At 35.1% G+C, this 27,909-nt stretch overlaps 1 protein-coding gene across 10 annotated transcripts in view; it reads right to left on the bottom strand.

Annotated features, from left to right (window-relative positions):
* The window catches only part of BANP (BTG3 associated nuclear protein), a 232,420-nt gene that overhangs the window by 162,149 nt on the left and 42,362 nt on the right, over nucleotides 1-27,909 (bottom strand). For 7 of the 10 annotated variants that reach the window (XM_023495104.2, XM_023495098.2, XM_023495100.2 and 4 more), the window contains exons 5-6: nucleotides 12,816-12,938; nucleotides 10,662-10,837 (exon numbers count right to left, since the gene is read on the bottom strand). In XM_023495104.2, coding sequence (XP_023350872.1) covers nucleotides 10,662-10,837; nucleotides 12,816-12,938 — 299 coding nt within the window. The remainder of the gene's footprint in view (nucleotides 1-10,661; nucleotides 10,838-12,815; nucleotides 12,939-27,909) is intronic. The other 3 variants (XM_023495102.2, XM_023495103.2, XM_012540366.3) reach the window with 1 other exon arrangement.

Consider the following 27,909-nt stretch of genomic DNA (forward strand, 5'->3'; position numbering starts at 1 on the left):
AGTAATATGAAAAAAATGCTCTTGAATCACTATTACAGAAATGCAAATTAAGACAATTCTGAGGTATCACTTCACATCTCTAAAACTGGCTACATGACAGGAAAAGATAATGATAAATGTTGGAGGGGTTATAGGGAAACTAGATCACTAATAAATACATAATTAGCCGAGTTGTGAAATGACCCAACCATTCTGGAAAGCAATATGGAACTATGTTCAAGGGGTTGTAAAACTGTGTATATCCTTTGATTCAGAAGTGTCTCTGCTGGGTCTGTATCCCAAAGAGATCATAAAAAAGAGAAAAGAACCCACATGTGCAAAAATGTTTGTAGCAGCCCTTTGTGTAATGGCAAGAAACTGGAAATTGAGTGATTGCCCATCAGATGGGAATGGCTAAATAAGTTATGGTATATATGTAATGGAATATTATTGTTCTATAAGAAATAATGAGCAAGCTGATTTCAGAAAAACCTGGAAAGATTTACATGAACCGATGCTAAGTGAACTAACTAGAACCAAGAGAACACTGTACACAGCAACAATAAAATTATGTGATGATAAACTGTGATGAACTTGGCTCATCTCTATAATGAGGTGATTCAAGGCAATTCTAATAGATTTGTGATGAAAAGAGCCATCTGCATGCAAAGAGAGGCCTATGGGGGCTGAATGTGTTTCACAACATAGTATATTCACCTTTGTTGTTCTTGTTTATTTATATTTCTTTTTCATTTTTGTCTCTTTTGATCTGATTTTTCTTGTGCAGCATGATAAATGTGGAAATATGTTTAAAACTGCACATGTTTAATCTACCTTGGATTGTTTACATCTGGGGGGGAAGGAGGGAGAAAAATTTGGAACAGAAGGTTTTTCAAGGGTAAGTGTTGAAAACTATCTTTGCATATATTTAAAAATAAAAAATTATTTTTTTAAAATGTCATCCTCATCCAGAGAGAGAACTATGTGAATCAAAACATATTATTTTCATCAAAAAACAAAAGATCTTTTTTAAAAGATCTACCCAATAGACCCACACTTAACACCATACACCAAGATAAAATCAAAATGGGTCCATGATTTAGGCATAAAGAAGGAGATCATAAATAAATTAGAGGAACATAGGATAGTTTACCTCTCAGACTTGTGGAGGAGGAAGGGATTTGTGACCAAAGAAGAACTAGAGGTCATTATTGATCACAAAATAGAAAATTTTGATTATATCAAATTAAAAAGCCTTTGTACAAACAAAACTAATGCAAACAAGATTAGAAGGGAAGCAACAAACTGGGAAAACATTTTTACAGTTAAAGGTTCTAATAAAAGCCTCATTTCCAATATAGAGAGAATTGGCTCTAATTTATAAGAAATCAAACCATTATCCAATTGATAAATGGTCAAAGAATATGAACAGACAATTTTCAGATGATGAAACTGAACTATTTCTACTCATATGAAAGGGTGTTCCAAATCACTATTGATCAGAGAAATGCAAATTAAGACAACTCTGAGATATCACTACACACCTGTCAAATTAGCTAAGATGACAAGAAAAAATAATGATGAATGTTGGAGGGGATGCGGGAAAACTGGGACACTGATGCATTGTTGGTGGAGTTGTGAACGAATCCAACCATTCTGAAGAGCAATTTGAAATTATGCTCAAAAAGTTATCAAACTGTGCATACCCTTTGATCTAGCAGTGTTACTACTGGGCTTATACCCCAAAGAGATACTAAAGAAGGGAAAGGGACCTGTATGTGCCAAAATGTTTGTGGCAGGTCTCTTTGTAGTAGCCAGAAATTGGAAAATGAATGGATGCCCATCAATTGGAGAATGGTTGGGTAAATTGTGGTAAATGAATGTTATGGAATATTATTGTTCTGTAAGAAATGACCAGCAGGATGAATACAGAGAGGCTTGGAGAGACTTACATGAACTGATGCCGAGTGAAATGAGCAGGACCAGGAGATCATTATACCCTTCAACTACAATACCGTATGAGGATGTATTCTGATGGAAGTGGATTTCTTCGACAAAGATCTAACTCAGTTCCAATTGATCAATGATGGACAGAATCAGCTACACTCAGAGAAGGAACACTGGGAAATGAATGTGGACTACTTGCATTTTTGTTTTTCTTCCCAGGTTATTTTTACCTTCTGAATCCAATTCTTCTTGTGCAACAAGAGAACTGTTCAGTTCTGCACACAATATTGTATCTAGGATATACTTTAACATGTATAAGACTGCCTACCATCTGGGGGAGGGAGTGGAGGAAGGGAAGGGAAAAGTCGGAACAGAAGTGCAAGGGATAATGTTGTAAAAATTACCTATTATTCTGTCAATAAAAAGTTATTAAAAAAAATAATCTACCCAATACATACTCCAAGACTTGCATTGTAATACACTCCAGTCTCTCACTGTAATATTCATTTTCTCATTAATTGTTAACCAATCAGAATTGATTGCCACCCTCAGGAACACCTACTCTTTGAAAACCATATAAACTGTGAGCCTACTGCCATGAGAGGTCTTTGGTCTAAGAGAGACAGACAAATAACCATAGTTTCATTAATAAACATGTTGATCTTATTAATAAAACAATTAAATTACCCAGTAAAAAACTCTACTCAATAAGGTTAAAGTTTTCATTTGTATATTTTTGGTGTAGTCCTTAGGCTAGTACATGGAGTTCACCTGTTATCTGATTTCTTTTTACACAACTAATCCTTTTCCAGACCTACTTCTCCTAAATAGTTTTTAACTCATGTCTCCAGTGTAAGATGCTAATGGCAATATATGGCAGCTTCCTTATGTTCACATAAGTCATAATTTTAATTCTTTGGAGACTACTGTTCAAAACTGCAAGAAATATAAGTTTTAAGAATGGCCAAAGAATTTTATAAATATTTTAGCATAACCGTGAGAGAGAGGTGACATTATTCTCCCCATTTTACAAATGAGGAACTTGAAGCTGACCATGATTAATTGATTTGCACAGCTAGTAAAATACTTGAGGCTGGATTGGAGCTCAGCTCTTGAGAAGACCAAGTTCAATGCTCTGTCCATTGAGCCATTTATCTCTCTGTTTCCAAAACGGAAAAGTTCCTCTACTTAGGGGGCCACTAACTATTCCAGTAAGTCTTCAATCAAAAAAGTTCAGACAGAAGACAGTTACAGAGACAGCAAAACTGAGAAAGCAAGACAGAGAAAAAGAAGAAACAAAGGAGTTTGGAGGGAAGAAAGAAGGACATGGGAAAGGAAGGAGGGAGGAAAAGAGAGAGATCCTTTCCTACTAAGCTTTGGCTTACAGATGCTGTGAGGTCAGTATATATTCAACTCTCAAATCTAATCTCTTATCCTTGCTTCATGTCTACTTCAGAACAATCATGATTCATGTTCCTAAGCAAGACCTCAGGGATACTGCTAATATTATTGGCATATATCATTAGGTTATCTCTATTGTCCTCTATTCAATTAAATGGGTGTTAGTCCATTTTATATAAGAACTAAAAAAGAAAGAAGAGGGAATTGTTTTAACCCTTTGTTAAGAAAATTAGCTAAACCAGAACTTATAATTTTCCAAGAAGCCCAATTAAAAAGCAACCCTATGGGGTATAACTTGATAGAATTTTTGCTACATGACAGAAGTCAGTACCACATCACACAATGAAGCATCAAGCCGCAGGACCTCCTAGATATCACAGAATCAATTCCAAATCTTCATTAAAGACTACACAGCAATTAGTACAGACCATTTGAACTTGGTAGAGAATGGCCACTTTGAGATCTGGTTTATTCCAAAGTCAACTTTAGGCAAGTTTTTTCTTAAAAGAAGATAAGAGCAAGCTGCTTAGTTGCAACTTTTGGCTCTTATCAAGAAATAAAATGACTAAATCAAGTGGACAAGTCTATCATTCTTTAGGAGTTTTATGTTAATCATGCAATTTTTCTGGAACCAACTAGCCTACTTAACATTCCCTACAGCTGAGCGAAGCTGTTTCCAGTCATGGGGGGGGGGGGTGATGAGGACACTAATCCAATTCCCATCACATAAATCTCACTGAAAAAATTTTAATGGATGATTCTACAAAAGGTCCAAAGTAAATCTGATCCAAAGGACATTAATGGATTAGCTTTTTTTTCACCATTTACATATACAACAATCATGTTTAAAAAAAAAAAAAATCACATCTGTCTGAATACAATCTATGCCAAGCAATCATATCTAAAAGGAAAAACTCTAGCAAATGTTTTCAGAGCATTAAAAATTTTCCTGGGACAAATATATGTCCTCAAGGACATAGCTGTATGAATCATAACATATAAACTCTTAGGAGGGCTATAATAAAATAATTCCAAAATACAATTCCTGTCTAAGTATAAGATCAAATATAAATCAGAGCCATTATTAGTGAAAGCCCCTTGCAAAAATAATTTACCTTCCTACAAGGTAACTTTCTTCCCAGACTAAATTTTTTAATACAAGAATCCAGAATTGAAACTCATATACCACTTTGACACAGATAACACCACCCTGAATTAATCTTTTATCGATAGTGACAGACAAGTGGATGAAACTTAAAAATACAAAAATGCAATTTTTTTCTAATAACATGACACATTAGAAACATTTTTCATCCATGTTTTCTAAATAAGATATATATTATCATGTATCATGTTCTTCTTAAAATGTAAATGATACAGGTCATTTTAAGAGAAAATAAGGGAGAGGGTATCAATTTTTTTCCCCTAATTTATATGAGACTTCCTGTAGTAGGAGTTATACGTATGTTAGACAGCCTAAACTAAGCTGATTTCCCTTTAGGAAACAAGGAAACCATTCTTGGGGTAATCAGTAGTTTGGCTTCTTGTGTGTGTCATATGTGTACATAAGCTAAGTTAGGCCTGGTCTAGAAGATTTTCATTTCCTAAAATTATACTTTGTCCCAGAAATACATAAAATCACAACAAAAGAAGTGTACCCAAAATCAACGTACACATCCTCTAACCACTATCCATATGAAACAGGCAAAGAATTACACTTGCCCAATCATTTCCCAACACTGCGAATACCAGTGGGATTTCACCAACAGCTAGCCATGTGAGCAAAACAGTTGGAAAACTCCTATTTTCCCTTCAAAACTTCAGAGTAATTTACTAAGACTGTTATCTCTTGCTCCCATCACCAATTCTGCCTGCTCACTCTGTACATCCACATAGCCATGTCTGATAGGAAAAACAACTAAAAATATTCAAATGTGCTGACAAGCACTTGCAAATTCCATGTTTGTCCTGGAGCACCCTGACCTCTGAATCAGTTCTGAATGCAATACTGCCATTTAGGAAACTTTGGTAAAGTCATTTATATGTCAACAACTTCAACTATGAAGGGGCTCGTGCCATGTCCTGGGATCCCACTCCTTGAAAATGTTATAAAGATAAAATAAGGGAGAAAAGGCTTTGAGAGTTTCCAATGACTGACAAAAAACTAAGTCTGGCGCTTCAGAGGAATCATTTCAAGCAAAATAACCATTCCAGTTAGCAAAATAGTAAGACTCAATTACATAAAGATAGACAAATAAGTACATGTAATTAAAAATCGATGTCTGACAAACTAGAAAATTTAAATAAAGATGTAAGAAACTGTATTTAAATCATCACAGTTTTTCTTTAAACTATCATGTATAGCTTGGGGGGTGGGGGTGGAGACTATCTTTTCTGAAGCTTCTTGTCTTTAAAATGTTTTTTATTACCCTTATCTCCCCCCTAGCTCTGGAAGCCAATTTTGGTCACAAAAGCATACCAGGGTTCAAAGTGTCAAGAAGCTAAGTAGTAGACAAAACAAACAGAAGGCTCAGTGGAGGACGGCATTCGATCGCTTCCAGATAGGAAATGCACAACTACAATTTGGATGAGAGAATACAAGCAATTCTCAACAATAAATACAACCCTCCCTTCAGCACAGACACCAGAACTCCCTTTTCTTTGCCCATTTCCATTTCTACCTTCATAGCCTATTGTGAGAACCACACTCTCGACTCTTCTTTCCTTCCTCTTATTACTCTATTTAATTTCATTATTGATTTAATACTATTTAATAATTGTGATTGTCTTGTGTTTATAATTCATAATTACTCTGCACATATTTATAGACCTTCATTTCATGTTTCTGTAAGATAAGAAGGTAAAGATACACTCTCTGAGGACAGGAGTTTGTCATTGTATCCCAAAGCCTAGAACAGTGTCAGATACACAGTAGGTGCCTAATAAATGCTTGTTGACTGACAGATTCTGAACTTGCACGTGGAAAATGGGGAAGAGATGGTTCATGCAAAATTAATAAGAAGGTGAGAAGGAACAGGAGATTATATACCTAAGGCCACTTTTGATACTGACCACTCCATTCTTAGTGCTGACTCCATCAGTTGCACCCCCCCAATCCCACCCCATCTTCACAACTAAACCTAGAGGCTTCTCCAACCAAGGCTCCACCCTGCTTTTCACTCTCCACCCTGCTCCTGATGGTATGATGAATGATTGGGTTAGCCCCTTTGAAAAGTACATTAACCTTAATTCTTGAATGCATCTTTCTAGTGTATCCAAACACCAATCATTATTAACACTTGTGGTCAGCTCTAAGGGGAAAATAAAAATGAGGAAATTGGAAGCAATTTCTTTTATATTCCCCTTCATTTTCTACTGCTGCTGTCAATAAAAATCATTTGAAAAAATTAAAAAGGCTTGATGCAAAGTTTGAGGAAGAGAATAGGCAAGCAGGTCAAGAAGAAGAGAAACTCTGACCTGAGGCGACATGGTAGAAATCAAAGGACTAGGAGGTGGCCCCAAGCCCAAGTCTCTTAGGACAAAGAGTTTAGAGTACAAGGTCACTACAGGGCCTTCCCCCATGCCAGTGCCCCTACTCCAACTCCAGCAGCAACTTATACTAGGCTTCTCACATCTATCCTATATCACACAAAGCCCCACACAATCCTCAAACTATCTCACAATCTACAGGAAAACACAGTCTTGGAATCCCAAACTGGATTTCAAAAGGTCTTTCTCCATAGAAACAATATATACTCACTGAGTTCTAGAATAGTAATCATAACTTTAGTTATTAGTAGTAATAATAATGCTTTTTAATTATTATTATTATTATTTTTTTTTACAGAGGCAATTGGGATTAAGTGACTTGTCCAGGGTCAAACAGCTAGGAGGAGTTAAGTGTCTGAGACTATATTTGAACTCAGGTCTTCCTGACTTCAGGGCCAACAATCTATCCACTGTGCCATCTAGCTGCCCCTGCTTTATTATTTATAAAGCACTTTCTCAACAACCCTATCTTCCATAGGATGACAATAAGCTTCCACAGTCCAGGCCAAGAAGCTAACCATCATGCAGAAAAATGTGTTCTAAATTCCAAAAAAATGACTTAAAAAGGAACTTTCAGGAAAATGAAGCATCATAAGCTGGGATCAGTGTGTGACGTGTCATCTGGTTCTAGAGATAACACACCTGAAAACTAAGAAATGAACTGAAAAAATGTGAAGTCACATCATACTCCTTATGTGTTCACAGGCTGTCTTTTGCAAACCTCTCAAAAGAATATATTATGGAAGTTTACATAATATACTTACTTCCTAAATAATGTAATCTCTAAAAATGCAGAAATAGGGTTGCAATGATTAAAGGAACGCAGTTTATACCAGTAGAGTAATACCAGTAGAAGTCACTAATGAGTTCAACAGTATCACTGGCCATGAAGCATTAAGAAACAGGGGGTGTGGTCTCATTTGTCCATGTTTACAGTTTCATTACTGGAGGGAACTTCCATGAGAACTCCCATGAGAAAATTCATCTATCAGTGAAGACCTGCAATTTCTATATAAGATCATGGACAGAATGCTAGATTTGGAATCAGGAGGAGCTGAACTCAAATTCTGTCTAAAGATTTAGTAGTTCTGTGACACCAGGCAAACAACAATTTCCTTTACCTCCAGTTTCTACATCTACAAAATAAAGATCATAATAGGTATTTCATCTGCTTGTTGTAAGGATCCCTTAAGATCTTAAAATGGCTGTTATAATCTGAAAGGAATGTCTGGAAGATATTCATTATACAGTACTATAAACTATGTTTTTATCTCTCATGCTTTTATTATGTTGTCTATGTGTATTATTAACCTTAATAAGATGATATTTAATACAGTTTCTTCTGGAAAAATATGAACTCTTTAGAGACCACAATAGTCTCATTTTTGGCTCTGTACTCCAGGACCTAGCACGAGATCTTCCAAAAAGTAGGAGCTTAATAAGAGCACATAGTATTGAAACGAAAACCTGCAGATTTTGATAAGAGTATAAGCTCAGGAGGATGATGGCCCAAGAAGATGGCCCACCAAAAAAACCATTATGACATAAAGCAACAATAAGAAAACCCAGTAGGCATCGAGGTAAAAATGACCAGGTGACCCCGGACTTCAAGTATGAGTTAAACCAGATGACCTGGGGGGCCTTTTCCAACTCTGAAATTCTGGAATTTCAATGTCTAAATCAAATAACTCTGATTCTTTCATGCTTATTTCTGTTTACCATTTTCTTATTTAATGACATTCAATAAGCTATATTAATGCCACATACACTAAAGCACAGAAATGCAGAAATTAAATGTTCAAGATTCAACTCTCTTATATGAGCTATTAATTGAAATTTTTAGACATTCTGTGCCAAAATAAAAATTTCTATACATCCCCAAAATTACTGACAAGACAAATGAAGACCTATTCCTCTTGAGAATCTTACATAAGGAAACCATATTTAGAGTTAATATACTGTTTATTTTTCTAAAAAATTCCATATCCATGAAATAGCTTAATAAATTACAGCAACCAACATATTAAACATTTTTCTCCTCCTCTTCAAAGGCAATGTTATTCAAAGATTTGTAAATTCAGAAGGACTGAAAGAACCCTTCAATTCTACAAGCAATTATTAAGCACACACCATGCATCAGGCACTGTGCTACAGATACAAGGGAAAAACAGTAACAAGCACCCATCCTCAAGGAGTTTATATTCAGAGGTGACAGGGAGGGTAGAGGAAGCAGGTACACAAACAAGAAAGTACAAAATATAAACTTAGCAAATCATAAACAATGTTGTTAGGGAACTTGGATTAACAACTGGGAGAGAGAGTAGTATTTGGAATGGAGGAAGAAAAGCTGGGGTGGGGAGATCACAAAAGGTAGGAGATAATATTGAAACAGAGTCTTGAAGAAAGCCAGAAATTCTACAACCTTACAAAGATTGATTTAATATTAACTTTAATATGTCTAACTTTGAAGTTCAACACTTCGATTAAAAAAAAAATCAACTAAGCATGTATAAAATAAGGGAGGTCTTGAGATATTTAGTTGCTTTATGCAAAAAATTAAAAAAAAAAATCTGGATATCACAATACACTGCAAGCCAAAGAGAAATACATAGTGTGGAAAGCACCTTCCATTTCCGGCTACACAAAAAGAAAGTATAATGCCTGAGGCTAGGAGAAAGATAGTCCCACTGTTCCTTGCTTGGGTCAGACTATATTTGAAATAGTCTACTGAGAAATGGTCACTCCATTTTAGGAGAAATACTGATAAACTGAAGATAAAGCCTAGTTTCAAAAGACAACCAAGATTGTGACAGGCCTTGAGTTCAAGCCATTGAAAGATATGTTGAAGAAATTGAAAACAGGAAGGAAAAAGCACCTAGTAACTGTTTTCTAGTATTTGAAGAACCATAGCATTGAAAGACTAGAGCAATAAAATCATCATGACCAAGCTTGGCCCCAAAGAAACCACATGAGAAGATATTTCCCTTCCTACCCAAAACACTTCATAGAACACTTCATAAAAATCAGACTTTTTTTTCACATTAGTTAAGAACTTTTTTGTCTTTCTTTCTTTCTTAACTATTTATTATAAAGCCTGGCTCCTTGGGAAGGAGTAAGAAATTTTATAAAGACATATTGATTTTTTTATATCTTTAAAGTGGTTAGACTAGTTCTGCTTGGCTCCCAAGGAAAGAATTAGAAACAGTAAATATTAGCAGCAAAGAGAAAAACTGAGGCTTGATGGACATTAAAAAAAAATCCTCCTAATTAAAGCTGTACCCAAGTAGAATGGGTTTCTTTAGTAGATGTTAGCTCTTGATAATAAAGGGACCTCTGCAAGAAAAGACCAGATGACCACTATATTATGGAGGGAATTCTTGTCCAAGTCCAAGGTGGAATAGATATAGTCTGTAAGTACCTTCTGAACTTAGAATTTATGATTCTAAAATTCTATCTCTGTTCTGAGCGATAAACACAATGTTGAGTTTTCCATTTTCAAAATCTTATTTCTACTAAATAAAATATAATTTTAAAAAGATAATTCCACAAATGCCTGTGAAATGATGTAAAAACTACCAAGACCCGATTTGAGTTATATTTACCATAGTATCCTAAATAAAAATTCTATTTTAGTGCCATAGGAAACTGGGCAACAGTTATCCTAAAAATCATCCCACAAAGGAATTAAAGGAAATAGAATTCATTAAAATAGTAAAGTCTTAACTCAACACGACGATTTTCATTTGCTTTCTTCACCCCTTTAACACCCACTAGATACGACATACCTTCCGAATTCAACGTAATCAAAGTAACATTGTTTCCAATGTTCTGGCTTCCTGACTGTCCACTATTGGAAACAGAGTCACTGGCCTCTGATCCACTCTCCCCGTCTTCATTGTGACTATCTTCATGGCCTGGAACCTTCACCACTATGGTGTTTTGCCTACGTGCAGGAACGGCACTGAAACAGAAACAAAGCAGACCCACATCTTGTCAATTTAAGGAATAAATGAAAAAGGAAGAATCTGACATTGAATCACTGGGACTTTTTTTTCTTTAAAAAATAGATTTTATATATCATACAGATCAAAGCATTCTCCTAGATGGCACCACATGTCATATTATGATCAATAACAAGAAGGGGCAAATAACAAGATAGAAAGCTGAAACATTCAAAAGCAATTCCACAATACTAACATCAGAATCAAGCAAAACCATCCATCTGAAAATCTAAGGATGTCAATCATATTTTGAAGATAAAAAAAAGTAAAGCCTGCACTCTCTGTGACTTATTTTAAGTTCTAGTTTCATCACCAAATAATAAGACAGGTAAATTTATTCTATGACAAAACATAGAACATGGCTTCTGAACCCCTAGGGCAGCCTGTAAAGAATTAACAAGTGAAAGAGCTCAATGTTATTTTTTACCCTCTCTCTTTCTAAAATGCCAGGTTGGGGGGAAGGGAGAGGAAGGAGGTTGGTGTTTTTAGAGAATTCTTCTATGTCAATTCGGTGCAAGATGTCAACTACTCTAACAGCTGCTATAGCATTTGAAATCCTGATGATCCCAACACAATCAAAGAGAGCAGAAAGGAGATAATCAAACAGCAGATAATCCACTAGAAGGAGGTTTTACTGAGCACTTCAACCATCTTAGTGTCAAAGAGAGAGAAGACATTTAGAGAGACAAGAAACTAGAAGAAACCAGATGACAGCTGAGAAAGGATTCTGATATCTTCTTCACCTTCTATTAATACCAAACTTCTAGACTGACTCATTCCTAATCCCTTAACTGGCATTGGTGAATAGCAATGAGATTTTGGAGAAGAAAACAATATTTTGTGTCACTTTGCATGCTATATAAAGGAGGGGACTGGAATAATGGGGCAATGCTGACCATCCAATTTGGGGCTCTTTTAGAGGCAGGGCAGCAGATATCCTAGCTCAATGATACTCAGACAAATCAATCCTTCCATTTCAAGTTATTAATAAAGCAGGTTGAGAGGAAAGCTCAGGGAAATTGTCGCTTTCTTTCCTATCCTGACCATTCTCAGTTCTCCACAGACCCAATTGGTTTCCCACAGTATTAGGCCAAGACAATAAGATACACTAAAAGTGGGAGAAGAAGCAGTTTGCTACTAGAGAAAGTTTGGTAGAAAAAAGCAACCCAAGATGTCATAAGGCTGTAGACGGGAAACAAGTGGCAGAAAAGTTATCTCTGGAATGGAGGTGGAAGAAGTAAGTTTGTCACAGTTGGGATGACTAAAAGTAAATTACTGGAACATAATAATTATACCTGTATTCTTTTCCCTATGCTTAAGTATTCTTAAATTCATATTTAATCTAAAAAAAAAGTTATTTGAAAAAAATCATCAAATACTTATGCTCACAGAATTCACTGAAAAGAAAATTAAATGGTATAAACATCTTAATATTGCTACTATTGATTCAGAAAATAGTTAGCATTTAAGTATCTTGGATGCTGGTTAATTTTCTCAACAAACCAGCAGGGGGAAAATATTCCTATGAATAAGATGAGTAATCTCATTCTACTATCAAGAACATGTTCAAGCAATTCCCTGAAAATTTTGTAAGAACTTAATATCTGAGCTAAACTCAGAACTTAAAAGTTCCAAAATTCAAAAAACATCAACCTATACCACCTCTCCCACTTTATGGCATGAGTCACTCAGGACAATGGCACTCAATAATTTAAGTTCTAATTTCACAAGTAGTCACACAAAAAGTCTATGTGGTTTCTTTTTTTAGACAGTTTCAATGCCTATAGCAATGCAAATACATTCTGATTTTTTCCTTAGCAATAACAAAAATAGAAAAAAATAGAATCTTGAGTTTGGTCTTTTGAATGTCATGGGTAAGAGACGGGTAAGAGTGTCAAATGGAAACAGAGAAGTGGGATTGGTGCTGTGGCTACTGACTTGCTAAGGATATTTTCCAGGGAATCCGTTGCCCTGCTCAAAGGTTCTTCTTGCCCAACCATCTTGGCTACAATGGAGTTCTGTCGATCATTGTTCAGTATTACTGTAGTCTGGGGGACGACGCTATGAAACAAAAATCACAAAGAAAAAATAACTTAAAGAAACAACATGTTAATTGTACATTAGATTAATCCAATAAGGTCAACTCTCTATTATTTGTATTAATTGCATTGAATTATAGGAATAGGAATAGGAAATTCAAATTTTTCACTAATTTTAAAGAAAAAGACCTCTCCCCACCTCCACCCCCAAAGAATCCCACAAGCAGTATACTGAGTAACAAAAAAAATGATACTCCAGGACTGAAAGTATTCTCCATATCTGTGATTAACATAAACAAGACTTGACACTACCTTCATTCAATAAGATCTTTGAAATAGCTTTAAAATTTTACTGTAATCTTTATCCATTCTAACAACTACCTCATAATCCAAAGCCTAAAGTTTTCATTTTTTTTAATCTACCCATTCCAAGAATTACCAATTTTTTTTGCAATCATATCTAATTTTATTAGAATTATACAAGTTGGTGGGTGACCATTGACAGAATAACATTGGTATTTTAAAATGATAAATTCTATAGAAAAGTCTCTCTAAACCATAAAGCCAAAGAAACTTCAATTTTTTTCTCTGAAGGGAAGCAATATATGTAGATAGCAGATAAAATGGTTTACATTATGGTACTTCCATTTATACTAAAAAACATTTTTAAAACTAGACATAAATTTAAGTTTGAGGAATGATCACTTAACTGCTCTTGGGAACAAAAGAGTTAAGTAAAAATAATCTCAAATAATTAATCTAAATTGGGCATTTGGAGACACTGCCATTTAAAACACAACAGAGTAAAATTCATTTTAAATAACAAGTTTACTATTTCAATAAATCAACATTAGCCTTCAATAAACCCTACCTCGCTTATGATGTGTAGATGGTGATGCTAGGTTCATAAAGTCTATATGCCACTGGAAGGCAAACTCCTAAGTTTATACTCAAATTGGAAAGGCTTTAGGACAAGGGCTTTGTAAGCCATTCTTTACTACTAGCCTTTTAAAGTCTGGAAAGACTCCTTACCAAAAGATTGGCATGCAGGTGGAATCTTAGCCACAACTTCTCTCAATGACTACCTATACTAGAAGATTTGCCATTTACATTGAAAGAAGGAATATTCCCACTAATTAAATCACTGAGCTTGGAAATAGTAAGCTTTTAATAAATGCTTGTTCCCTTCGAAGAACTGGAAGTTGCCACCAAATGGAACTCCTTATCCACTACTCTGAATTGACACTCTATCTTCCCATTCAGTGCATCTATATCAGCTACTGTCTCTTATGCCTGAAATATTCTCCCTTTTCACAGTGCCCAGGACATAGTAGGTGGTTAATAAATGCTTTGTTGACATCTTTCTATTTCTTCAAGATTCATCTCAGATGCCATCTCTTCCAGGAAGCCTTTAGTCAGGATCCAAAAGTAAAGGCTCTCCTTCCTCCCCAAATTATCTTCTATTTACCTATCTATGTGTATTTGTGATTGTTCAATCATTTTTCAATTGTGTGACTCTGTGACCCCATTTGGGGTTGTCTTGACAGAGATACCGGAGTGGTTTGTCATTGCCTTGTCCAGCTCATAGGACAGATCTGGAATGGAGGCAGAGTCAAGTGACTTGCCTGGGGTCACACAACTAGTAAGTGTTTGACCCCAGATATGAACTCAGGAAGATAAGTCTTCCTGACTCCAAGTAGAAACTGAGGGAAGGAACAGGTGTCGTTCTCTTCCCATCGTTCAGCACAAATTTTTTGCACATAAAGACTATTATATAAATTCTGTATAATTGAGCACAAGGAATTGGTAGGCTAACACTTGTTGACTGATAGTCCAAAGAGTATTTTATTTTGTTTAGTTTTTTAATGTTTGATTTTTTCCTCCAATTACATATAAAAACAATTTTTAACATATGTGAAGCCCAAAGAGTATGCTGATAGCATAACACCCTGAATTTCCTACAATTTACAATCAAAACTTTAGAAATAAATATGCATTAGTATTAATAAAGTAGAATTTATCTCTATACACTAGGCTGATGAGTCAAAGGGGAGAGAAAACTTCATAGTAACAAATAACAATAGTCACAGCTACTGAAGATCCAGAAAACTTTTGCTCCCAAAGTTTAGCACTGTTAAATAGTTCAAGATCAGAAACAGTTACAATGTTATTGGTGTGGAAATAATATTAGAAACAATGCATTACCATATCTTTTCATGCTACACCCTAAGGCCCAGAGGAGGTTTCCATTTTCATGGAGGGGGAGAAGAGGAAAGTAGGAAAAAAAAAAAGGCAAACAGTAATCATTTCCCAGAGAGGGCAGAGGAAAAAATCCTTCTTTCTAAAATCACTAATTGACTTACGTTTCAACAATCCTTCCGACTATCCAACCATCTTTCTAAAATACTAATGATAGCAAACAATAGGAAGCTCCCTGGCCTGACATGTACTTGAGAAGTCAGTTATGGAGAGGACACAGTGATGCTTTTAGGTCATCAGCTATGAAGAAAGAATACAGCTTAGATAAGTAACTATGGAGAGAGCACAGTGATGCTATTAGGATACATGAGTGCAGTGCAACAGCAGACACTGCTAAATCCTCAGACTTCTTGTTACTGGATCCATCACCCCTTATTAGTAAAGGAATCTGAGTAGTGCTTTCTAACTGGAACATGGGATCTCTGAAATAGAACAACATTCCCAAATCTCCCACTCCCCAAGTGTAGTTAAGGAGCTACTTGTTCAAAGAAGTGCTCAGACCTTAGTATAGCATGCTAAGTACCCAGGCCATATACTAAATACTAACAATAACAGCTCAAGTCTATGTCTTGAGCTTCTCTCACAACAGCCCTAGCAAGTGATAGAGAAAGTCCTATTATCCTCATTTGACAAATAAGGAAACTAAAGTTTAAATGACTCCTGAAAATCAGTCAACTAGAAGGCACATAAGACAGAATTCTGAAAAGGGTCTCCTACATTCGAGTCTAGCATTCTTTCCCCTCCACTAGGATCAATGAATCCATCAATAAATGAGAAAGTAGGTAATAAAGTTAAAAACAGAAAAAAAATAAGGAAGAATCTGCAAATTTGCCTTATCAACTCTTTATGAACTAGACAGATAGCACTGACTTCTGAAGTAGTAGGCAACAGCCTAAATATACAAGTTTCTAAAATACATCTAGAGAGTCAGCAGAGACAGTCTCATATATCATTTTACTAATGACTGCCTAGATTTTTGTGTTAGAACTAAAGACACTATGCTCACCTAAAAATGACTGTCAAAATTGTTTGTATGGATATTGAAGTGTCATTTCATTTTCAATGTAGTGCATGTAATTATAATGTAATCACCTTTAATACACTGTTAGCTACATTCATATAAAACAACATCTATCATGACTTTTATAAATAATCTCTATTAAGTATGTAATAACAGCATATAAACCAAATGTTTTACTTTACCATGGAACACGAGAACTTCAAATTCAACAGAAATACCATGCAAATTTAATCTTTACCCTAAAAAAGAGTAAGTTTGCTCTAAAAATATATTACTGATATGGTAGAAAACATGGTAAGAAATAGAGAAATACAAGCTTGCAATTATACAAATATTTGTCACCATAGGTTTATGCTAACAATACACGTATTACTCATTCATTCAATAAATAAATAAATCCATTAAGCACCTACAGAGTACACTCCAAATAGTATCAGTGAGGTAAAAATTTTAAATGAGACACAATCCCTGCTTTGGGAGAATTACAATACAAGTCTAGCATTAGGATGACATTAAGAAAGTTCACTATGATATAAAACAATTCAGCAGTTCAAAGAACTAGGTGTTAAATGAAAACTATTGGGGAAAAAAACATTATCAATAGGGGCTTCAGGGATGGTTTTGGCTAAAAGGTCCCATTTAACTATAGCATTAAGGAACAATCCTCCAGCCCACAAGGCTACCTACTTATTTTCCATTCCTTCAAAATTCAGGATTCACGTAAATATGTGAATATCATAAGGATATAAAACCCCAGTTAAACTCAATTAATAAATAATAATCATCTGGAGCATCAGATAATTTAATTTTTCAAATGTTTTATCCAAATCAAAGAAAACTATTTGGCCTAAAAGTATATAGGAGATAACAACATAGCATTTGTCACGTTTTCTGTTGACGTTGGCTTGCATTTTGTTGGCTTGCATTTTGTTTTCCTTTTTAGGTTATTTTTCTTTCTAGATCCAATTTTTCTTGTGCAGCAAGATAATTGTATAAATATGTATACATATATTGGATTTAACATATATTTTAACATATTTAACATGTATTGGGGGAAGGAGGGAAAAATCTGAACAGAAAGTTTTGCAAGGGTTATTGTTGAAAAATCACCCATGCATGTTTTGCATAATAAAAAGCTTTAATTAAAAAAAAAAAAAAAAAAAAAGAGTATATGGGAGATATCAATGGTGATATTCTCAAGTTGTTTTTCCTGATGAGTAGAATGCTCTCAAAAAAACCTTGAAAGTCCTACATGAACTCAAGAAAAGTGAAATGTACTGTGTACAAAGTAATAGCAATATAGGATGATCAGCTGTGTGATCCAGGAATAATCTGAAAGACTTACGATGAAAAATGCTATCCATGCCCAGAGAAAGAATTGATTGTGCCTGAATGCAGATTGAAGCATACTTTTTTTTTTTAACTTTATTTTTCTTGAGAGTTTTTTGTTTTGTTTTGTTTTGTTTTGTTTTTTGGTGGGGGAATATATGTTTTCTTTTTCAACATGATTTTTATGGAACTTCACATGTGCCTTCTTAATGGGTAGGCATTTAGGAAGAGAAGAAGGAAGAGATTCTGGAACTTAAAAGTTTTAAAAATAAATGTTTAAAAAACAGTTTTACATGTGACTGGGAAAATAAAATACGTAAAAATGGAAAAAAGAGTATATGGGAGAAATACGACTGATTAGGTCAATCTTTTTTATTAAAAATCAGTGTTTTAGCAGCCTAAGAGAATATCTTGTTTTGTAGAAAAGAAAACCGGGGTATTAAATGGCTTGCCAACAATGGCCAGCTAATTTCCCAATGGGTCAATGACAGAAATTCCAATCTCTTGGCTCCAACATCAACATTCTCTTCCATTTTCTTTACTTTCTGAAACTTGTGATTTGAGGCAAAAGTCCAATCAATTTGAAACTGTAGTTAAGGGTTGGCAACTAACATGGAGAAGCTGACAATTGAAGCATCCTTTCCCTGGGCTAACTCAATTTCTAGAAACATCCTGATAGAACTCCGTGTTCTTTGTACTTGCTCTTAAGAATCTGGGAGTTGGAAATTTAAAAACCCAACATGGAAATCTTCAAAGCCCACCAACAATGACAAATTACATGAATGCTACAGGGCAGCCAAGTCTAAATAGGAGCAGCTCAAAAAGACCCAAATCCAAATCAGCAAGATGTCACACCCTCTAAATTAAGCAGGGATAGGCCAGGAACAGTATACTCATGAACAAGTCTTTTGCCACCTCAACTTTGTTTTTTTTTCTTTTTCATCTCTTCATGGAAATCTTCACTCAGAAGAAAAATAGCCTGAGAATCTTTAAAAAAAAAAAAAGAAAAATTTAAAGGGCAAAAGGTTATAGCCTCTTTTTTTTCCCCTATAGGTCACCAACAGATTAATACATCAGATCGCCTAAATATGCAAAAGTCAAATCAAAGAATTATGTAACCATCTGTACTAATTTCTTCCAGGTGACACATAAAGATGGAAATGTCAAAGTTACTGACTAGGCTTCTAATCATTTATTTATCAGAACATGACTTTCTTGGGCTTCCTAAACTCTACTTCTGAAAATACAGGTGCATTAAAATACAACTGAATAATGGGAGAAATCTCTTTGCACAAGGGGATACAGAGAGGGAGCACAGGATGAAGATATAGGACAGAGAACCCACAGCTAGCCCTTGACAGGAGGTAGAGTTCCCAAAAGGCAAAACTGAGAAGACCGAGCCTTCTACGTATAAGAAATGCATTACCTGTGAGAAGTGGAAGGTGGAAAATGGAAGATCATGCATGGGGAATGTTAATTGGTTTGCAGAGTGTGTAAAGAGAAGTAATGTGCAATCAGAAATAATACTAGCTAACAAGTAGCCTAGAATCAGATTTTGAAGGACTTTAAATGACATACAAAAAAGGTTGTAGGTTATTTGAGAGGCAAAAGAATGTCACTGTAACTTCTAGAATAAGGCATGGAGTCAGGCTTGTCTTTTGGGAATTTCAATTTGATAACCATGTGGAAAATGGATCATAAAAAAGAAAAGGCAAATTCAGAGAATCCAATTAGAAAGTTTTTTAACTAGTCCAAATGAAATGTGAGGAAAGCTTGAACTACGATGATTAAGATAGAATTGCAGAGAAGTAAACAGATATAAGAAAAGCACCTGAGGAGGTAAAATTTTTAAGCTATGACAACTGACAGGAATGGTTTGTCATCAAGAGCAACAATTCAAAATATTCAAAGAGTGACAGATTTGAAGATTTGACAGGATGAAAAGGAGGCTACAATCGGGTCTGGTGACAAACTAGTACACTGGGACAAATCTAGTAAGTATTTCTATTAAATTTGAAGTCAAATATAAGGAGCTAGAGGAAATTTTAAAATTTTTAAATTAAAGTCACAAGTAAATGAATGAATGAAAGAGAAGGGGAAAAAATTGGTTTAACCAACAGAAGATCAAGTAAATGTTGTTACACAATCATTCCTCTGGCCGAGGTATTGCAGTTTCCAGGGGAGGAACCTGGCCAAGATAGAGCAAAATATAAAATAATAAAGATGAAAAAATCAGGCTGATAAGATTAGGAGATAAATACTTCTTTATAGGCATATGTACTGGATGTTAATGTAGGTCTAGAAATCTTACGCAAGAGAAGTTCCTGAAAATTAAAAATCAAATATCAGGGTTTAAACTGTTCCTTTTACTACCACAGCCAAGACCCAAAATCCTTGATTGTATGTATCCAATAAACACAATGAAAGACCAAGTATACATACACATATGATCCTAGTGGATATATAGCCAATAGTGATTGGAAATCCCAATCTATACAGTGATCTAAAGATACACCTAGGCTAGAAAGTGGTCCACAAAATCATTATCCATTAAATTTCCAAAAGAGAATAAATACTAGAAAAGGTCACATAATTTCAAGACTTTTTAATAGAACAAAAGCTGCATTTATTAAAAACAAAATTCTAGAATCATAATTCCCCAATCTCATCCCAAAAAAATTCTAATAATCGGAGTTATAATTCTCAGCCTGCAAATACAGAAACCCTGAATACTGCTAATATTGGGGAGGAGGGGGGTGTTAAATTTGCTACTTCTAGGTAAATTTCTCAACCAATAAAACAAGTTGTTCAAACAAAATTACACCAGGAAATTTTGAAACAAAGTAACATAGTAGAGTGATTGTCTATAATATACAAAGGTTCCACTACAATGATCACCCACTATAGATAACATTTCCTCTACTAAAACATACATATACAGGAAACCTCCCCAATCTATTAATTTTATTGTCAGTAAGCTAAATGTGAAATTCTTATCTGACAACCAAGGCACCAAAATATCATGGACCTTCTCACTATGAACAAAAAGCAAAAGCTATAAATAAGCTGAAATCAAATGAAAGGATGATTCCCAGATTCCTTAAGAGTAGACAAAGAAACAAGGCAGAGTTGGCTTCATCACCAGTTTAAAGGCAACAAGAAGCATCATTTTCTTGCTTACCACTGCTCGTGAAGGATAAAAAAAATTTAAAAAAAAAAAAAAAAGGTAAAGATGACTGGCTTACAAAAATGCATTTTTTTTTCCTTTCAGATTATTTTTAGAAATTTTTAAAGAGGTTTTTAAGTCTCTATGCTTCAAATACATCATCTATAAGCTATCTTTGGGGTCATGTCAAAAGTTTCTGTAACTACAAATTTTTTAAATCCTACCTACACAAATATTAAACTTTGGCCTTGCTTACCTTTCTATCTATATCCTTCCACCAAAAACCAGGATATAGACACAGAAGTCATTAACTTTAAGTTATTAACATTAAGTATATGTAAAAATCTAAACAAAAACCAGAAGAAAAGGGAAAAAATATTATCTAGATTTATAGTTGATCTAAGTAGGTTAACTATTTCTCCTTAGATACTGTAAATGCATAAGATAAAAGGTAACACAACCCAGTTACCTAATTTATAACACAGGTTAATGTTCCAACTTAATGAATTAAAAATGATTCATGAGGTGTTAATTGTTACTACCAGAAATAATAAATGAAAAACCTAGCAGTAATTATATTTAAGAGAATAAAAATTGATATCACCTAGACCAAGTAACATGATATTTCAGGATTCTGGATATATGATTTATAGACTTGTGTTCAGAACAGTTTTTTGTGTCTAAAATTTACCTGAAGATAAGAATATTTATATATGTATTTTTGTTTTTTTAATTTCTGACCAAACCTGTGATTGCATCTGCATGATACACAAATTTAAAGCAACAAACCCCTATAATATATTCTGCTCCCGTGCTGACTAATCATGATACTAAAATAAAAATAAGTCTCTGTCCTCAAGGGGTTTACAAACTATGATTTGAAAGTAACATGTAAATAAAAAAGAATTCAAAGAAATTTGATGAAAATTCAAAGAAACTATAAAGTAATTGCAGAAGAATGAAAAAGAGTAGAGTCTCTCCACAAACACAAACTAGTACCTTCAGTGATAGTCTTTTAATGTCTGGCAGTACTTTAGTGGTGACATGACTTGCCCCAGAGTCACCAAACCATTGTGTGTCACAAGCAGGACTCGATCAGCTCTGCCATGTTGTCTCTCTCTATCATCTTATCAGCATTCATAGGCAAACCCTATGTGCTTTTAAAACATTTAATAACAATTAATCATAATGATTATTGTACATGTGTCTCACACCCTTTCTTCTTTCTCAAGAAGTGGTAAACAAAAGATGACTTTTGGATGTCCACGAATTTTAAAGATATTCATTTTCAATATTTTACTTACATATTTACAATAATCTCATTTTAGACATGGAGACTGTCAACCTTAGATAGCACATGTATATGAAGCACAATTTTGACACTAGTTATATAAAACAACATTCAACTTGGCCCAAGTTATGCCATCAACTAGAGACATAATTTTTTTCTCAATGAACAGTCAGGACTTTCAAACAACATCCATTTATTGAACTAACAAAATTCATCTTAAAATGAAGTAAAATAGGAGACAAAAAAACCTCCTTTGTTTAAACAGATCCTACTCCAAAAATCAAAATAATGGGGAAAAAAAAATCCACATTTGTTCAAGACTAATCACAACACAATGAAAAATAGACCTCTTCTTAAATTTCCAAATACCCACAGTGAGCAAAGTCTCTGGAGTGGTGAAACCTTCATTTCTCAACATTCAAGGCTCCAGCTGACCTGCCTATGAAGTTCATTGGAATTGCCAATTTAGATACAAGTACATGTATCATTTAGATACAAGAAATGTAGCAAACAATCATTTTCTTTAAGACACTAATATTTTCACCAATGTAACCAAAAAAAAAAAAAAAAAAAAACACCATCATAACTACTTTAACTTTATGATGGTTTGGAACATCAAAAGAGGTCTCACCATTCCCAACCCCTAAATATGCTCATGAATGTCAATGATAAAAGTCCAAAGAAATTTTGGCAAAAACTGCCTGAATTCACTGTCTCATCCACGAGACCCCCCAAGGTGACCAAGATCAAGGCATGCACAATATAAAGAAATAATGGCATTTGGAGAAAATGAGGATGACAGATTAGGCAACTGATCATAGTTATGTAGCTAGTGAGTGTCAGTCTTTCAAATCCAGATATTTCAATTCTGAATAATTTCCACTGTAGAAAAACCCCATTTTCAAACTCTGAATAACAAAGACGATGTAAGCTGCTCAACACAAAAGTAGCATAGGACTTCAGATGCAGCTAGCTTTTAATTAAAATCAATTATGACAAACAAACACCGAAAGTCCAAGAGCCCTGGGGATGAAAGAGTCTCCCAGATCACTGGATCTGTTTCCAACACCATCATAAAGGAAAGCAATCCACAGAGAAAGGGCTCCCTCAATTCCACCCCATCAATTCTGACTGCCAATCAAGTGCCACAGAGGGGCAGGTAAGGCCAAGAACTCCAGGATCAGCAAATGCCCTCCATCCACCATTCCCTGTCACCAGCTGAGTCCTGCAGCCATCACTCAGGGGATGCATGTGGCCACTGCCTCTGGGAAACTTCTCAACCACAACAGCTACTGACTACACAGAAAAGTCCATTTTCACCAGTCATAGGCATTGTCAGATGCAGCAACATCAGAAACACATACAATCTAGTCAACATTTATGAAATGCCTACTTATGTGAATACTCGGAATACAGATGCTTATTGACTGACTCTGCTGACTGAATGTTTAAAATTGGTCCTGGAGTCAAGAGAATCTGAGTTCAAGCCTGGTCTCAAATACTTAACACTTCCTGGGGAAGTCATTTAACTCCCAATTGTCTCAACCAAGTATCTTTCTGTGCATTTTTTGGCAAAAATTAATATAACACCATAACTTAGCTAAATTTGTCTATACCACTCCTGACACACTTTCTCAGATGGCAATGTCCTATTCATTGAGCAATCTGCAATGATTCAGTTCATGCTAATGTCAAGAATGTTAACAGACTGCTAATCAGGGCTGTTGCCCCTCTATTATTACAGTCAAAGATGTAAAATGCTTTTTGGCAAGTTTCCAAATACAGCAAAGACCATCCAGGAAACTTCAGTCTCTTTCATATGACACACTTGGTCTATGGGAAAAGCCCCACACGGGTATCCCTTCAAAGCTCGAGCTAATGTGAAAACTATATCATAAAGGGAAGGTATTTCTTGGCTAATGCTTGTCCTGGTTTCTAGGCTTTTGTAGAGAAATCCATATTCTAAAGAATACTGAAAAGGTGATTAAGCAACTAAAACTACCAGCTGGAAACATGAGCAAGAAAATGTATGTGTTAAAAAAAAAAAAAAAAAAGTATGTATTACAGTCAACCACTGCAGAAATGTATTTAAATGACTTCCAAAGTCTGTTTCAAATGTATGTCATTTTTTTAAAGTATAGTTCTTTACATACAAGCTCAGATTTTTTTTGTTATTTATATTTCATTTAATTCTAAAGTTCAAAAAAATAACTCTGGATTTTGTTGTTTGCAAGGTTTATTTTTAGTCTGTTCCTAATATCAAGATTGATTTTGTTTTTTTAAAGGACAGAATGCCAATAACTTCAGAATGATCTCCAGTCTTCTTGATGAAAGAGAGGGGCCAGGGCATACCAGGGATAAACAAGATTGAAACTAGAGCAAAAAGACATTAATTCTTAATATACCTTGCTAAAGAATAACAGTGTGACCAGACCTGTGGTTTCATTGGTACAGGGAATCCTCTTCCCCATACATGGCATTCTCATAATTTTTAGTCTCAGATACTGGTGTACTGAGAGTTTAATGTCCAGGGTCACATGGCCTGGCTGGGTCAGAGGCAGCATTTGAACTCAAGACCTTTGTGGTTTGGGGGCTAGCTTTTTATCTACCATACATGGCTACCTTTGTTAGCCATAAAATAAATGCTAGTAAAGATCATGAACACAAATTAAAAGTCAAAAAGAAACTATATTTGCCTACTAGTTGTGAAGTCACAGATTCTATTGCCTAGTTTTCTTAATAAACTGAAAAAGAATTAGGTATCATAGGGCAATGGACAGAACACTAGATTAGATAAGTCAGGCACCACAGATCCAGTGGGCTCTTATCCTGGGTCAACCAATGACCAGCAGACCCAGAACTCCTTGGTCAAAGGACTCATCTGGTACACAGCCATAAAATTGGAAATGGCAAGTCACCTAAATCAATCCACAAGTGAAAAAGAAACCTTACAACAAGAGCACTGGGTAGCCCAACTTGAAGACCTAGGGTGAGAGGGAGAAGGGAAGAGTCCACCCCTCTCTTCCCTGTCTTCCCCTCCTCATCATTCAATTCCACTTTTACAATATTCTAATCATTAAAATGTTCTAATTCATTAAAAACGTTCTCATTCATCAATCTTCATTTTGCCACCATACAAACTCATAACATACTACTTGTTGCCTTAGAATACAGATTCCCTTTTCTGATAGCAGAATTCAGCTTACCAGTGAGTGCTAATTGTAAGCTGTAACATCACACTAGCTGGAATAAATTCAGAAAACATTTCATGAACATCTAATATGCAGTAAGAACCTGAAGACGTTATGATAGGCATGATTAAAGTGCCACATCAAGGAAATATTATTGTTCACTTTCCTGTATGTATTTTATATACAGAAATAGACATACAGATGTAGAAACAGAGATGAAGAAAGAGGGGGTAAAAAAACAAGGATTTTCCCATATGAGAAAGGACACTGTTTATTTCCCTGAACCTAATAAAGACAACTTTCAAAATTTCAAAAGAGGAGGGAAGGAGAACCACTATGTTGCTATGCTGCTAGATTATGACAGTGGTCTAAACCTTGTCTACTTTATATAAAACCTGATTGATAATGAGCAAATTTTTTTATTGTTGTATGCTGTTAAATAATTTTATTTAGTATTTTCATATCGGTGGTCATTAAGAATGTAGGCCAGATAGGCAGCACAGTGAATAAAGTAGCAGACCTGGAGTCAAGAAAATTCATGTTTCAGAGTTCAAATCTGACATCAGACCTTTAATTAGCTGTGTGACTAGGCAAGTCTTAACTCTGTTTGCCTCAGTTTCTTCATCTACAAAGTGATCTGGAGAAGGACATGAAAACCCCTTCAGTACCTTTGCCAAGAAAACACCAATTGTAATCATGAAGAATTGGAAATAATTCAAAAATACTCATCAGGAAAAGTGGCAGACAACTTCACAAATGGCACCATTCCTTGATGAAATAATAGAGGAGGTGCTCAAATTATTAACTTGAAATTTTATTATTTCCTATGATTTTCCAGGATTTAGACCTGAAACGGATTTTAGAGATCATATAAGTCAATCCATTCATTTTATGTATGAAGACACTAAGGTCCATGGTCACATAGCTAAAAAACAGCAGCTCCAGGATTCAAGCACAGCTGCTGATTCCAAGCTCAGTGATCTTTATGCTAAGCTATACTGTCCTTGTGTTTTTAGAATTTGTCTAACAAATTAATTTGGTAAAAATTTATAATTTCATAAGCTAAGCTGCTGCATCTCATAAGATCTCTGTATTATGTTTTATTGACTTTTTAAATTTTAGGTTTGTCATGTACTTTAGAGGTCAATAAATAACTTGTGTGTAATTTATGAACAGAATATGAATTAGAATGATTTGTTTATGTTGAGCATAATCTGCTAATGAATAAGCATTTTCAGAGCTCTGAATGTAGGGGATGAACAAAAAGACCATTTTCTTCTCTAGCTCAATTTACAGATAAGGAAACTGAGGTAAATAGGATGAAGTGACTTGTGCAGGGTCACAGCTCGTACTTCAGATCTCTTTTTCAGTTGTGTCTGACTTGACCTGATTTGGGGTTTACTTGGCAAAGATACTGGAGTAGTCTGCCACTTTCTTCTCCAACTCACTTTGTAGATGAGAAACTGAAGTGACTTGCCTAGGGTCACACAGCTACGGAGTATCTGAGGACTGATTTGAACTCAAAGACAGGAGTGTTCCTGATGTGGCACTGTATCCACTGTTTACATCAACATACAAAACACACACACACAGTAAGAGAGGCACAAGAACTGGTGCTACAGAGTTCCAAGCAGCCTGCTGGAGGGTACAGTTAAGAGTTTCCTGGAATTTCGAGGGCCTGCTCTTATCTACATGTTCCAGCCTGAGACACTGGTGTTGGTACAGGCAGACTCTCTGTACTTCCTTGGCTTTGGGGGCTCAAAGCTTTTCCTGTCTTGAAGTGTTCCTAAGCCTGGAAGAAAATGAATATTACTCCCTATATGACCATCAGCAAATCACTTAACCACCTCAGTTTTATCATCTGTAAAATGGAGATAATGATAATGCTTACCTCCCTGGGTTGCTGTGAAGATCAAATGAAAAACTTATTATACAGCACTTAGCTTGGTACCTGGAACACAGTAGGTTCTATATAAACGTTAGCTATTAGTACCTGCATGTACACACACATATACATATATACATAGCTACACACCTGTTTTACACATGTATATATAGAAGACAGATTATGTTGATTAGTTTTGTTGAACTGTTTTCTTTTTTAATTTATTATTATAAGGGATAGATAAATGTGTACAGGAAAGGGTAAGGATATATTTGGAAATAAAAGTGATAAAGAAACAAAAGTTATAATTTTTTAACCATGTAAGATCCTTTAGAGACCTTGGCATTAGGTCCTTACACCAACACCCAAGTTCAAGTCTCATCTCTGACCCATGGTGGCTGTGATCCTAGCCAAGTCACATAACTGCTCTAGCACCTGTCCTTCTAATCCCTACCACCTGCAGAGAAGGTGCTGACATATGCCACTTGAGGGAGTTCCCTGCATCATGGAAATCCCAGGTCCAATCTGTACCTTAGACACAAAGCACAAATGTTCATCAGAAACATGTCATCTGAGTAAAGGGCACTTGGGATGACTGAGGGTTCCTTTACAGTAGAGCTGAGTATATAATCCTTACATATCTTACAAAATCCAAGTTATCTTCACTAAATTATAGCCAAAAAAAAAAAGGGGGGGCCATAAATTCAAGTTTTTTTTTAAAGATATAGATATTTCATCAATATATATCATTATATATATTATCATTTCATTAATAAAGATTATAAAGCAACTTATGGAGGATTTAAATCCTCAGAAAAATAGATCTCATCTCCCCTACTTAACTTTAAATT

This window comes from Sarcophilus harrisii, chromosome 2 (genome assembly GCF_902635505.1).
Source record: "Sarcophilus harrisii chromosome 2, mSarHar1.11, whole genome shotgun sequence".
NCBI lineage: Eukaryota > Metazoa > Chordata > Mammalia > Dasyuromorphia > Dasyuridae > Sarcophilus > Sarcophilus harrisii.